The sequence below is a fragment of the Macrobrachium nipponense genome, chromosome 2 (genome assembly GCF_015104395.2).
Source record: "Macrobrachium nipponense isolate FS-2020 chromosome 2, ASM1510439v2, whole genome shotgun sequence".
NCBI lineage: Eukaryota > Metazoa > Arthropoda > Malacostraca > Decapoda > Palaemonidae > Macrobrachium > Macrobrachium nipponense.
This window is the reverse complement of record NC_087201.1, coordinates 83,970,886-83,986,307: the sequence shown is the minus strand read 5'-3', so window position 1 is coordinate 83,986,307 and position 15,422 is coordinate 83,970,886. Positions and strand designations below refer to the sequence as shown.

The 15,422-nt window shown below is 34.2% G+C and overlaps 1 protein-coding gene across 1 annotated transcript in view; it reads right to left on the bottom strand.

Annotated features, from left to right (window-relative positions):
- LOC135221241 (uridine-cytidine kinase-like 1) overlaps positions 1-15,422 on the bottom strand; it is a 235,076-nt gene that overhangs the window by 73,583 nt on the left and 146,071 nt on the right. Inside the window, exons 7-9 of the mRNA XM_064259056.1 lie at positions 13,576-13,737; positions 13,260-13,349; positions 8,677-8,886 (exon numbers count right to left, since the gene is read on the bottom strand). Of these exons, the coding sequence (XP_064115126.1) occupies positions 8,677-8,886; positions 13,260-13,349; positions 13,576-13,737 (462 nt within the window). The remainder of the gene's footprint in view (positions 1-8,676; positions 8,887-13,259; positions 13,350-13,575; positions 13,738-15,422) is intronic.

Here is a 15,422-nt window from a genome sequence, read left to right as displayed (position 1 = left end):
CGTCATTGCAACACTGCAGCTCTTTCCCCCAGCTATTCCCCCTCCTGGCTGTCACAGAACTTGATATATCTGACAGTTTTAGTACCTGAATCTCGAGGAAAAGGTTACAGAGAAGACTGGGATTTCCTTCATTCTTCCATAATTTTTTAAATATAAGCTAAACTCTTACTAATTCACTATGGTATTTTCTTTAATGAATTGATATTATTGCTGTATAAATTAATATTAATATTTGAAAATAGTGAATCATTTATTTTATCATACAAAAAAAAACATGTCTTTGTAGTAGTAGTAGAGAGAGAGAGAGAGAGAGAGAGAGAGAGAGAGAGAGAGAGAGAGAGAGAGAGAGAGAGAGAGAGAGAGAATTATTATTTTTATGGAGATACCGAGTTACTGACAGCTATAATGAAACATTACATAACATAATAATAAAACAGAAGAAGAATTCTAAAAAATAATACATAGTATTTGTTGGCTTCATGATGGCAGTCTGATTTATTTTATTTTCATGAAATGTATTTAGTCATGAAAATAAACATCAAAATACACTAATTAGTGATTATTTTAGTCGGAAAATACAAAGAGAGAGAGAGACAGAGAGAGAGAGAGAAACTGTGCTAAACTATAAAGGATTCTTATCATAGGTATGGCGTTTTTTAAAAGCGTCGTAAACTCGAAGTGTCGAAGCGTCAGCGTCGTATCGGAACAAGCGTCGTAACCCAGGGCGGATTTTTCAATGAATATTTAAGAAAAAGCGTCGTAACCTCGGAACGTCGTAAGCGGACCCGTCGTAACCCGGGGACCGCCTGTTATATAATTAATATATATATATATACAGTTACCATCCGAGTTACGACCTAGATCCGTTCCGACCAACAGGTCGTATGTCAGAATGGTCGTTAGTCGAAAATACCAGCCAAAACAAAATGGCCGACACGTGGATTTATAAGTACTCGGTTAAAGTGGAAGAAAGATTATACTGTACTCGAGGACATATGATATGAATGTGTTGCATTTTTAAGTAACTTTTTCTGTTGAATAATATATTGTGTATATACAAGCTGTTTATTTATCATTTTTATGCCTTTTAGTTTCACTTTTTATAATTTCATCATATATTTCTGTTGAATAATATTACTGTACATATGTATATACAAGCTGTTTATTTATAATTTTTATGCCTTTTAGTTTCACTTTTATCATACTTTTTCTGTTGAATAATATTACTGTTGTACTATAGTACAAGCTGTTTATGTATTTATCATTTTTATGCCTTTTATTTTAGTTTCACTTTTATCATTTTATCATAGAGATATTTTTAATATTATACTGTAGGTGCAATGTATTTAGCTTTTTTTTCAGTTGCTTAGTTGATATACTACGTACATACATCTTAAGCCCTCTTACGCGATTGGACGTATTAAACGTCGAGTCAAAATGTCTCCCGTATGCCGATTGGACGTATCATACATCGGCTCAAAAAAAGTTTTTTTAAAAATTCGCGGAAAAATACTTATAGGCCTACCAGCCGAAAACTTTTGTATCACGCGCCTGGGGGATGCTGGGAGTTCACGGATCAAAGGCGTTGTTTTGTTTACAATCGCTACGCAGGCGCGCAAGCGCGAATTTCTTTCTTATCGCACTAAAAAGTATCAGTGACACATCTCGGAAATTATTTCGTCACTTTGACATAATTATTGCACCATTTTAAATTATCCTTTACTGAAGAATATTATATATGAAAATGTGCGCAATTTCATGCATATACAACTAAAAAATATTCATGATTGTAGCTTTTATCAGTTTTGAAATATTTTCATTATAAATAACGATAAGTGCAAAAATTTCAACCTTCGGTTAACTTTGACTCTACAGAAATGGTCGAGAAAGAAACGCAATTGTAAGCTACAACTCTTACATTATAGTAATATTCAATCATTTGCTTCATTTTGCAACAAATTGGACGTCTCTAGCACAATATTTCGATTTATGGTGAATTTATGAAAAACTTTTTCCTTACGTTCGTGCGATAAACTCTTCCGATAAATTTTTTCGTGCGATTGTCCTAATGTTGCACCCTTTTCTTTTAAATTTGCCTTTACATAAAGTTTTTATATATGGAAATGTGCGCAATTCATGCACAATACAACAAAAAACAACCCATGGTTGTAGCTTTTATCAGTTTTGAAATATTTTCATATAAATAACGTTAAGTGCAAAAATTTCAACTTTCGGTCAACTTTGACTCTACCGAAATGGTCGAAAAAACGCAATTGTAAGCTAAAACTCTTATATTCTAGTAATATTCAATCATTTACCTTCATTTTGCAACGACTTGGAAGTCTCTAGCACAATATTTCGATTTATGGTGAATTTATGAAAAAAAAAAACATTACGTTCGCGCGGTGGTAACTTCCGAAAAAAATCAGAATTTTTTTGTGCGATTGTCGAAATGTTTGCACCATTAAAATTAGCTGTTACATAAAGTTTTATATATGTGAAAAATGTGCGTAATTTCATGTAGAATACAACTAAAAATGATTGAAGGTTGTAGCTTTTCTCTTTTTTCGAAATATTTGCATATAAATCACGATAAATAGAAAAAAAACCACGTTCGGTCAAATTTGACTCTACCGAAATAGTTGAAAAACGCAATTGTAAGCTAAAACTCTTACGGCCTAGTAATATTCTGTCATTTTTCTTCATTTTGAAACAAATTTGAAGTCTCTAAAACAATATTGTGATTTATGGTGAATTTTTGAAAAATATATTTACCTTCACTCCGCGCGCCGATTCGCGGCCGCAAGTCTCCGAAATACGTACATGGCCATTATCCTAATATTTGCTCCTTTTCATATTAGCCTTTTTCTTTTATAGAGTTTCATATATCAAAATGTGCGCAAATTCATGAAGAATACAATAAAAAATAATTGAAGGTTGTAGCTTTTTCGATCTTTGAAATATGACCATATAAAAAAATATATATATTAAAAATTTCGACATTCGGTCAAATTTAAAACTCATCCGAAAATGGTCGAAATCTGCAATTCTAATTCTAAAACTCTTACAGTATCGTAATATTCAATCATTTGTCTTAATTTTGAAACAAATTGGAAGTCTCTAGAACATTATTTAGAATTACGGTGAATTTTTGAAAATAACATTTTTTACGTCCACCGCTCGTTACGAATTCGTACATCATTTTGTGATAATATTTTTCCGGTGTTGCTTTTATGTTTTACAATGTATTATATATCAAAATGATCGCAATTTAGTGTACAATACAACGCAAAAAAAGTAAGAACTGGTTAGCTTTGACCGTTTTCTGCACAGCGTGATTTGAATACAATTATGTATGAATTTTTTTTTTTCGCTACCATATATCGCATTATTTACATATGATAATGATATCATTTTTGTTCATTTCTGATGGTTGCCTTCTAAAACTTCAGGCAATGACAAAAAAAAACGGAGCCAAAAATGAACTCTTAATCTTCAAAAGTACGCGCGCTGTAAATTTTTGAAAAAATTATTTTTTTCCACTTCCGCGCTCACTCCAAACAGGCCGGCATACGGGAGAACGTTTTTGATTTTTAGGGCTCCGGCGTAAGAGGGTTAATATAATATGGTTTTAGAAATAAAATATTATTACTGCAGTTGAATTTATATACAAAAATACAAATGAAGATCAAAATACGAAAATAGAAAAGTTACAGTTCAAAAATAGAACATACAGTACTGTAGTACAAAATAGAAAAATACATATGCATGTAAAAAAATAAGCAAAACAAACACTCAAAATTAATGTTCACTGGTGCTTGGTTCGACGTCATCAACACTTTCTTCATACGCACGGTTCGAAAGAAAGATCAGCTGTTAAGTCAGGCGAGGCAGGGGATGGGGAAGGGGTGGTTACTGCGCTGGCCGATGTAGGGGAGGGGGTGGCTTCGATGCTGGATGAGGCGGGCTTTTGTGTTCGTTTGACACATGCTAAGTGTCGTTTGGATCTTCTGCTTTTTTTTTTTCATCGTAGATTTCTTTGTATGGCCTCATTAACTTTTTGCATAGATCTCTCTATCCGGGCAAACCGTTCAACATTCGGATCCATTCCTCCAATTTATGCAGCATTGTATTAAGCATTTGTATGGCTTCCGATAATCCCTTTACAGTAAACTTTCGTTCGGGCTCCTCCTCTTCTACAACTTCCTTTTGTTCCTTCCTCTTCTTCTTCTTCAGCTTTCCTTTCTTCTTCTATTGCTAACAGTTCTTCATTTGTTAATTCCTCAGGTTCTTCACTTATCAGTTCTTCAATTTCTTCTTCATCACATCCTAACTCAAGTTGCTTTGCCAAGCTAACAATTTTTCCTCGGACGTTGCTTAATTCCTCTTCGTTATCGAAGCCAACAAAATCTCTGAGGAAGCGTTTGCAGCAGTGTTTCCAAATACCATTCATAAATTTTTCTGTCACCAAATCCCAAGCTTTAGCGACATGCTTGATACAATGGTAAATGATGTATGATTTCCAATAATCCCGCAAAGTCAGCTCAGGGTTTTTTCATCCATAGCTTCGATGGCTTGGTCAAAGGAAATTCTTACGTAGTGCGCCTTGAACGTAGAAATCGCACCCTGGTCCATGGGTTTTTGGATTAGGGGGGTGGTATTAGGCAGAATTGCATTCTGATGAGTCAGACTTTCTCTTAGGGGCCATGGCAAAGGTGTAATGAAAAAAATGTTCCTGCTACAATGTTACAGTACTGCTACAATGTCTAGACAGTGAGTGAGGTGGTTGGGATGAGTGTCTGGGATGCTGTGCTGCCGGCGCCGTCGTAACTGTCATACCGCGCCGCAACGCACTACGCTACCGCGCTGCCAAACAGTAAACGCCGCCAAATATAAAAAAAATAGACCCCTGTCGGACACTGTCGTAAGTACGGGTGGACGTAACTCGCGCAGGTCGTAACTCGGATGGTAAACTGTATATATATATATATATATATATATATATATATATATATATATATATATATATATATATATATATATATATATATATATATATATATATATATATATATATATATATATATATATATATAATATATATATATACTATACAAATGTATATGTGTATATGTATGTATGTATATATACGGCGGTCCCCGGGTTACGACGGTTTCCGGCTTACGACGTTCCGAGGTTACAACGCTTTTTCTTAAAATATTCAATGGAAAAATAAAACCGGTCCTGGTTATTCGACGCTTGTTCGAGATTACGACGCTGACGCTTCCGACGCTGCGAGTTAACGACGCTTTTTAAAAACGCATACTATGATAAAAAATTCCTTTATAGTTTAGCACAGTATATAATAAATAAAAAAAGTTTTCTGGTTAGATTACAACAAAAATTTTGAGATTATGATGATTTTCGACACTTTTTATGTTGTATTTTTTCTATGTTTTTTAGTGACGCCTCATATGCGGAACTAGTTTCCGAGCGAATGAATACATACTAGTTTACATATAACAGTCCAAAAGCGCAAATAATGAAAAAAATCATTGCTTGTTTCCAGTAATAATAACAAAACAAAGTTTCTGGTTAGATTACAACGCAAATTCCAAGTATCCAAAGAGAGACATTATCCAGTAATTTGATCAGAGAGAGAGAGAGAGAGAGAGAGAGGAGAGAGAGAGAGAGAGAGAGAGAGAGAGAGAGAGAGAGAGAGGCGTCTTCCGACGCTCCGAGTTAAGGACAGAGAAGTGTTTCGTTTCGTTAAACGGCCTCTGACTCATGCCAGTAAATGTTTTCGGTGATACTAAATAATATAAGCCTATTTGTAAACGATACGTTTACTTTAATTAGTGTATATGGATGCCGTAAATATAGTAATCAACTGTTCTTGTAGCCCTCAATATTTGCAAAATCGAAGTATCCAAAGAGAGACATTATCCAGTACGTAATTTGATCAGAGAGAGAGAGAGAGAGAGAGAGAGAGAGACCGAGAGAGAGAGGAGAGAGAGAGAGAGAGAGAGAGACACGCTTTGGCAACAATGGTCTCGGGAGTTTTTATAGCTTCCTTCTGCTTGATGATCGTGGATATTGTAGAAGGATTTCGACCATACTCGTTTGCCAAATCGACGATACGAAACGCCCACGTTCATGCTTTGCTATAATTTCATGTTTTGCTTCCATCGAAATCATTTTCTTGGGTTTTTCTTATTACCTCTTTGTCTTTAGCTTTGAGACCCATGGTTAATAATAAAATAGACAAAATAATACGAAAAAAATAGGCGCAAATACAACGAACTAAACAACGACGTGTTAACATGCAGCACCAACAAACAAACAGACTGAACGCCATTTATCGGTCGCCTATACAACTAACACTCATCGCAAAATCGTATCTCAAATATTTCGTTGTATATCAAAGCTTGTATTTTCGCAAATTTTCTGTTATATCTCAAAACATTTGTATATTAGGGCAATCGTATGTCAAGTTTCCAATGTAATTTGATCAGAGAGAGAGAGAGAGAGAGGAGAGAGAGAGAGGAGAGAGAGAGAGAGAGAGAGGGGAGAGAGAGAGAGAGAGAGAGACGCTTTGGCAACAATGGTCTCGGGGATTGACGTAACGTTTATTTTCTGAACAGATAGGCAGAGAAAGTGTTCGTTTCATTAAACGGCCTCTGACTCATGGCAGGAAATGTTTTTGTTGATACTAATATATAATCCTATTTAAAGATACATTTACTTTAATTAGTCTATATGATACGTAAATAGTAATCAGTCTGTTCTTGTAGCCCTCAAGATTTTGCAAAATCACTCCAGGTTGTACATAAAACTTCAAGAATGTAGTGTCACCAGAGGATTACAAGTAGTTTTTACCTTCAAGAACAGCATTCTTTTTATGAAAATAACTCCAGGTGTACATAAAAACTACAGGAAACACATGTAGTGTAACAAAGGATTACAAGTAAAGGTTTTTTATAACTTTTTATTAGTTTAAGACATATTTCCAAAGCGTCGTTCCGGCTTACGACGATTTTCGGCTTACGACGCGTCTCAAGAACGGGCCCAAAAACCCCCGTCGTAACCCGGGGGACTGCTGTATATATATATAATATATATATATATATATATATATATATATATATATATATATATATATATATAAAATGTGTGTATATATATACACTATATATATATATATATATATATATATATATATATATATATATATATATATAAATATGTTTTATATATACACTATATATATACGTATATATATATATATATATATATATATATATATATATATATATATATATATCTTTAGATATATATATCTATATATCTATATATTACTATACATATATATATATATATATATATATACATATATATATATATATCTATACATATATATATATATATATATATATATATATTCAGTATATATAATATATCTTGTTGGTGTGTGTGTATATATACACTATACAAAAAAATTAGATATATCTTATATATATATTAAATATTCTCTATATATATGTGTGTGTCATATATATTACAACTATACAAAGATTATATATATAATATATATAATCTCTATATATTATATATATATATATATATATATATATAATATATATAATATAATCATAGCCTTCTTTACAGGTCTAAAGATATAAACAAAACCATCTCTCAAAATGACCCAAATGTCTCTTGAAATTCTGGTTTTGTTTTATTCTTGATATGGTTATTAAATGTGGATCAGATTTTTAAAAATTAGATATTTAATCGGTTACATCAACAGAGTACGTACTGTAGTAATGGACAGGACAACCTTGAATGAAACCTACTGTCGCAAACCAGTATCTTAGCTTTGTAAAGAAAAATACTGTTATAGAAGGTTAAACAAAAATCATGATTGGCCCTAATGCCTTGCATTATTTCATAACAACAAATCCTGCTAGAAATTAAATGATGACTTCTTTATCTGATGTGGCTTTATTTCATTTTGATCAATGTTTTTCTGTTGCCATCAGAAAAGAAATGAAGAGAATATCATTATAGAAAAAGGTTCTAGCAAAAGATCAATATTTTTCATTAAAAAAATTTGAAGAAAGGTGAAGAAAACATTAGGATGGACTTTTCACATTTTTCAAATTCTAACCCCATGTGGTAGTGCCATCAGTGCACCATATAGGCATTATTTAAGGTTCTTTGCAACATGCCTCCGGCCCTTAGCTGCAACCCCTTTCATTCATTTTACTTTACCTCCTTTCATATTCTCCTTCTTCCATCTTACTTTCCACCTTCTCCTAACAATTGATTCATAGTGCAACTGTGAGGTCTTCCTGCTGTTACACCTCTCAAACCTTTTACTATGTACCGTCAATTTGCAATTCAGCCCTAAATAACCTCACAGGTACTAATGCTTGGCTTTTGGCCTAAATTCTATATTCAAATTCAATTCAAATTCTAAAGAAGCAAAGTTCAGTTTAGAGAAGACTATGAAAACAAGGCAACTGTGGATGCCAAAATTTAAGATGACCACATTTCAAAAACTTTTAGAACAGATTAGCTGGATGGATCTTGCCAACACTATCATTAACACTATGCAGGTATAACTGACTATATTTTACTCAGTAATCCCCACTAAGCATTAGCTCTGATACTTACCGTAAATGGCAGCATTGCCAGAGCATGTTCAATGACCAATCTTATTAACCTCTTAGAATAGAAAATAAATTCATCTCGTGGGGTATCTTTATTGCGTATGAATGTATGAAGTCCACGAATCTGAGGTGTGGATGGCAGAAGATGGAGGGAATTTGGTCTAACAATGCCCAAATTGGCATGTGCTAGTTTTTCACGAAGCTTGAAACCTCTCTGTAAAAAATAAAAGGAAATAATACATATGCACAGCTAAACATAAACCACATAGTACTTCTGTACAATACAAATAACATGTATGGCGTTTAATGCTCTAGTAAACTATTATCCTTTACAGAGACCAATCAAACATCAAAATTATATTTCTAAGATAAAACAGTTTCATATATATAGTATACTTACCAAGTAATCACATAGCTATCGGTTTTCAACAGCAGCAGCCTAAAAACTTAGAATTTGCAGTAAAGCCTCTATTGTATTAAGTGACAAGCCCCACCCGCTTTCAGGGATGGGGAGGAACAACTTAGCAGAGCTTAAATTCATTTGTGCCCTAATGTCCATGCGAGGTTATTGGCTGACTTGGTTATTAGTGATCCGGTTTTATGGCGTTTGTCTAGCGTCATAAAATTGGCAATTTATGGCACCATAACAGGCAAGTTCCGGTTATAGGGCCAGACATGCCATAAATCGCAGTTTTGGTATACATAAAACTTTATTTTATCGTAAAAATATCATTTCTATATAAGTAACTTACCAAATAATTACATAGTTGATTCCACATTGCAAGAAGGTGGGATACATACATGGACATATTCTATTCCAACACATTATGGAAAATAATGAATTTGAATGAAAAAAGTTGCTAGCATTGAACAAATGCTTGTTTCCTTACCTGTTAAGAAAACTGGGTACTCCAGGTATGATATAACCCAGGCTCCCTTAGACTCATAACTTTATATCAAGGTGAGGGGATGGTAGAGGGACAGAGAGCTCCCTATGCTTTCTCTCCCAACACCATGTCGGCCACAGATAAAGGCCCTTAAACAATGAAGTGAAAACAGACTTGCATCACCAAAAAGTTGAATGTAGATTAGCAGAGAGACATGTCTAAACGCCAGATATATGGCAACTGCCTAAATCTTGTGAGCTTTAATCTTAAGGGGGCTGGCCGGTACCCCTATATATGGGGATATAGGGCAAAAAATGCAGTCATGAAAAAATTCATGGAGCTTTGTATGGCAATGGAGATTGCATCAAAATTACTCTAACTTTCGTAGTTACAGGGTAATTAGTAAATGTAACTCAATAAGCCAAAAACATTGATCCGTACAAGTAAATGCAATATTTCTTGTTATCGTAAATTTTGATAATTATTGTCAAAGAAATTGTGAGCAATGGCATCTGTAGTGATTTCATGAGTCGCGGGAGGGAAGGTTCTCAGCTTACCACCCTACAAAGCGAGCAGAAACATGAAAGAGGTTACATGAAAGAAGTTACTTTGTTTATCTTTGTTTCGGCCTGAATTTCATCATGCCAAAGAGGAAAAGACAAGCAAAACATCTCGCTAACATACAGAAAAAGAAAATTCCCTCTAATATAAGTTCAGAATATCATAATATCTGCGACATTAGCGTAGTTAATGAAGAGAGAGAGGGCAGGGCTTGGGGAGGGGTGTGTAGTAAGGAATGCCCCATCTTGCCTGACGCACACACAGCGCAGTGCCGCAGGCTATGGTCTTTGAGTAAAGGGATCTTCATTTATGATAAATAACAGTTTTGGTTTATTAATACCCAAAAAGGAATACGAAATTCATAATAATCATGATTTAACATTGTTTTTGTAAAAAGAGTTCACATTCGAGTTTCACCTCTGACATTCTCTTGCTTTTACGTTTGTATTTCTTTGTTTCAGCAAGAATTTCATCATGTCAAAGAGGAAAAGACAAGGAAAATATCTCGCTAACATACAGAAAAGGAAAATTCACTCTAATAAGCTGAGTTAGCGAAGGAGTGCCCCATCTTGCCTGACGCAGTGCCCCAGGCTACGATATATGAGCAAAAGGATCTTCATTTATGATTAAATTATAATAAATAACATAGTTTTGGTTTATTAATAGGCAAAAATGAAATATAAATTCATAATGATCATTATTTATTAATAACAATGTCTTTGTATAAATACAAAGAAAACTGAATGCCCGTATCTCAAAACTATACTTATTGACCTTCAAATTCTATCTTCTCCCTTAGCTTTAAAGCTATAGCATTGAAATTTGGTATACAACTTAGAAAGACATTATAGAACAATCAAGTAAAGCCTTTTTTTCCCATTTTTGTTTTTTTTTTTTCCCTAAAATTTTTTGCCTTGATTTATAGGGTTTATTTTTTTACCATAATGAAAAAAACTCATACCTAGCAAAAAAATTACTTTTAAAAGAAAACTCTTCATTTGATTGGAGGTCAACATCAGGTCTATCTATGGTAGTAATCCCAGGTCTTAATATTAAATATCCAGGGAGGAGAAAGAATGTGAAAAATGGTTATTTTCAGAATAAATTGCCTTGTCCTTAAAAATTGGCACGAGGATCAGCCAAAGAGTCCTTTAACCTCCAACGCTTGACTGGTGCACACACTGACGTCATTGAATCTTGCGATGATGCCAAACTAGACAAAGAAGAAGAACAAGAAGACGATTTACATCTTTTCTTCTTATAGGCCTTATTTATCTTCTCTTCCAAAGCTTGTAATTTCTCCATAAATGTGCATGCTACTGAGTCTGAAATTGCAGTTGCATCCATCGACACCAAAAATGTGAGAGTGGAAGTAGGCTGTGACGTCATGGCGGATGACATGTTAGATTGTGATGTCACTGAGGGAGCAGGCTGCGACGTCACAGCTTGAGTGAAGGTGCTGACTAGATACTAAAGGTATCCTTGTGTAGGCTGCAAAGTTAATGCCCAAATTCTGTGATGTTGGAATCATGTGCGCCACAGCAGCTATCGTAGTGTTTGCCTACATAAACTGCAGACCATGGGAGGGAGGGACACTCATAGACGGATGACCAGGAGAGAAGCGGGACGTCATATAGTAAGAAAACAACCCATCCAAGGTAGGTACCCGATAGGCATAACACAGCCTATTCATCCTGTGTATATCAGGGGTTGAAACACCACAAAGATGGCGATGCTCCTCCTCTCCCTGCTAGGAAGAAAGAAGCATAATTAGGTACAAAACTGCCCAAAATCCCTCCTGATACCTCCAACGATGAATCATTAGAAGAAACCGAATTGGTACGGGAAGCATCAAATGCAGGTGACGAAACATATGGAACAGCATCATGCATATTCAGAACAAAAGAAGCTGAAGATATTTGGTCATATAAAGATGGCAGCATCTCCTTTCTCTTGTACTGACCCTTTTCATAAAACTTTTTCCATTGTTCCACCAACTAACAACAACAAATTGAATGTGGATTGGTAATTGTACATATGTTTTCTCTGCACCTACTACAAGTTGGGTGAGGATCCATAGACACCAAAGTTAAAAATCTTGAACAAGGATACCCACTCACTCCAGGGCATTTCCTTTGTTTCTTATGAGATCACAAATAAAGCTTTGTTGGTGAGGCAAAACCCTCCATGATCTCTCACAACTTATACAAACCTACAAGATCACACACACTGAGTACACCCAGAGAAAAGATAGATAAGAAAAAATGGGCAAACTAAACCAGCTTGAAAGAGATAGAGAGTAATCATGTCCTCTCTTAAAGGCAGTAAGAAAGTAACTGACACTCTAAAGGGATGCCCAAGGCATTGCAGGAGCTCCCACATACCCGTGGGCAAACATAGATGCCAATATTTCCAATTACACAAATTTTTTTATTAATTTTATCTGATTTCCAATTGGTGCTATAAGACTATCCTAACGTTAAGACCGAAGGTTTGTTTCATATATGAACAATTACTTATATAAAAATAATTATTAATCAAAGTACAATAAAGTGCAGTAAATAAAAGCTCTGCTATAGAGAATATAGTAAAAATAAAATGCAAAAGCTTATTAAATGAATCCTAGAGATTTAGTCCTATGATCACTATTAAGAAAGAAGTCAAAACCTAACCTAGCACATACACAAAATAAGCCAAGCCTTGGATACCTGCACACAGGAACTCTTAAGTCCCAGGGTACCCACAGTAAATACATTTAGTATATGTATAAAATAAAACCCTGGTAGGCATATCGCTCTTATAAAATATTTCTATGAAGTACGGTAACTCTTGGTATGTTTATTAGTGAGCCTGGGCTACCAGACTATATAAACAAACTTGGTTGTTATCAACTTGCCTCAGGAATACGTTATGAAATAAATTTGGTTAAACCAGAAAACTGAAAAATCTAGATTAATGAGGTCTTGTATACCCAAATGATGAGTGACCTTAAACATAATGATTTATCTTGCATATCAACAAAATCTGATTTATCTTGCATACCAACAAAAATATCACACAGCAGCTTATCACCTACAACAATAATGTATTCATGACAATCCAACCAATAAACAATTAAGACCAAATGAATCTAGCATACCTGTTGCAATTGTGTCATGACATTCTGGGCAATGAGGTTAATGGCAACTTCATTTTCACCACCTCTAGGAACAATGATATCTGCATGAACCTGTGAAAAGGCAGATACAACTTTAGTTGTAACTTTATCAATAGCAATATTTACTTCTAAGTTTTCATTTTCAATTCTCACTTATTATATCAGATTTATTTACAAGTTGTACAGATTGCTTAGATCCGTCCAATCATACCCATGAATAACAAGAATTAAGTAGTACTTACACTTTCAATTACTATACATATTTTTGTCATGAAATTGAAGAATGCAGAATACTTACCATTGAAGGAGCAATATAATAGTCAAATGCTGGTTTGACAAATTTAAAGTACTGCTTGAGGACACCATCCAGTTCTCTTCCTCTGTCAGCAATATCTCTTCGCAAACGTCTAACTAATCTTTCGTCTGAATCTGTATCTACGAAGACTTTCATGTCTAGGAGCTGAGAGAAACATAACAAATTAATATTAACGCAAACAAAAATACAGATCTTACAACAACAGGTCACAAACTAGAAAAATGAAAAAAAAAAACTACAATATGCATTTATTTTCCAAACATCTTTTTTCCCAATAAGTTTGTATCTTAAATCTTGATTATCTTATAAATGCAGTTTTTATAATACAAAAACAAGTTTTCCATTCAAACCCAATTATCATAAGTTGCCTTATCCATGTACTACAACTATCCAAGTTGCAACACCTGGCTTTAGCAGAACAGAATGCTCCTACTACATAACATGCTTGATATTTACAACAGTAGTAGAGCAATAGATATACAGTGTTCCCTCCGTATTCGCAGGGGATGGGTACCAGACACCACAATGAATATCTCAAACCAGCAAATAGTTAGAACTCCCATCTAAAAAGGCTTATATCTGCCCATCTTAAAAGTTCAAATACCAAATGTATACTTAAAAGTATCATCCTACATCAAATATACCATTGAATTGGTATTATTAATATAATTTCAAAGTCATCTTAAAGGGGAACTTCTGGTTGATAGCCATTAAATTTCATCAAACAAAACTTTTAATAAGCTAAAAAATGAGCCAGTGCTTGAATTGGTACGTAATCCCATTTTTTTTTACAAATTAACCCTTAAACGCCGAGTGCACATATTTTATGTCGACATTTTTTGTCTCTCGGGTGCCGACTGGACGTATTTTACGTCGACATACAAATGTTTTTTTTAAAAATTCGCAGAAAAATACTTAATAGGCCTACCAGCCGAAAACTCTTGAATCACGCGCCTTGGGGGATGCTGGGAGTTCACGGATCAAGGTGTTGTTTTGTTTACAATCGTTACGCAGGTGCACAAGCGCGAATTTCTTTCTTGCCGCGCTAAAAAGTATCGGTGACACATCTCGGAAATTATTTCGTCACTTTGACATAATTTTTGTACCATTTTAAATTAGCCGTTACATGGAGTATTATATATGAAAAGGTGTGCATTTTTATGTAAAATACAACAAAAAATACTCTTGATTGTAACTTTTATCAGTTTTGAGATATTTCATATAAATAATGATAAGTGCCAAAATTTCAACCTTCGGTCAACTTTGACTCTACCGAAATGGTTGAAAAACGCAATTGTAAGCTAAAACTCTTATACGTATTTTAGTAATATTCAATCATTTACCTTCATTTTGCAACAAATTGGAAGTTTCTACCACAATATTTCAATTCATGGTGAATTTATGAGAAAACTTTTTCCTTACGTCCACGCGCTAACTCTTCCGAAAAAAATCATACGTGCGATTGTGGTAATGTTTGCACCATTTTAAATTAGCCGTTACATAAAGTTTTATATATGAAAATGTGTGCAATTTCATGCACAATACAACTAAAAACAACCCATGGTTGTAGCTTTTATCAGTTTTGAAATATTTTCATATAAAAAATGATAAGTGACACATTTTCAACCTTCGGTCAACTTTGACTCTACCGAAATGGTCGAAAAACGCAATTGTAAGATAAAACTCTTATATTCTAGTAATATTCAATCATTTACCTTCATTTTGCAACAAATTGGAAGCCTCTAGCACAATATTTCGATTTATGGTGAATTTATGAAAAAAATAACATTTTCCTTACGTCCGCACAGTAACTCTTCCGAAAAAATCAT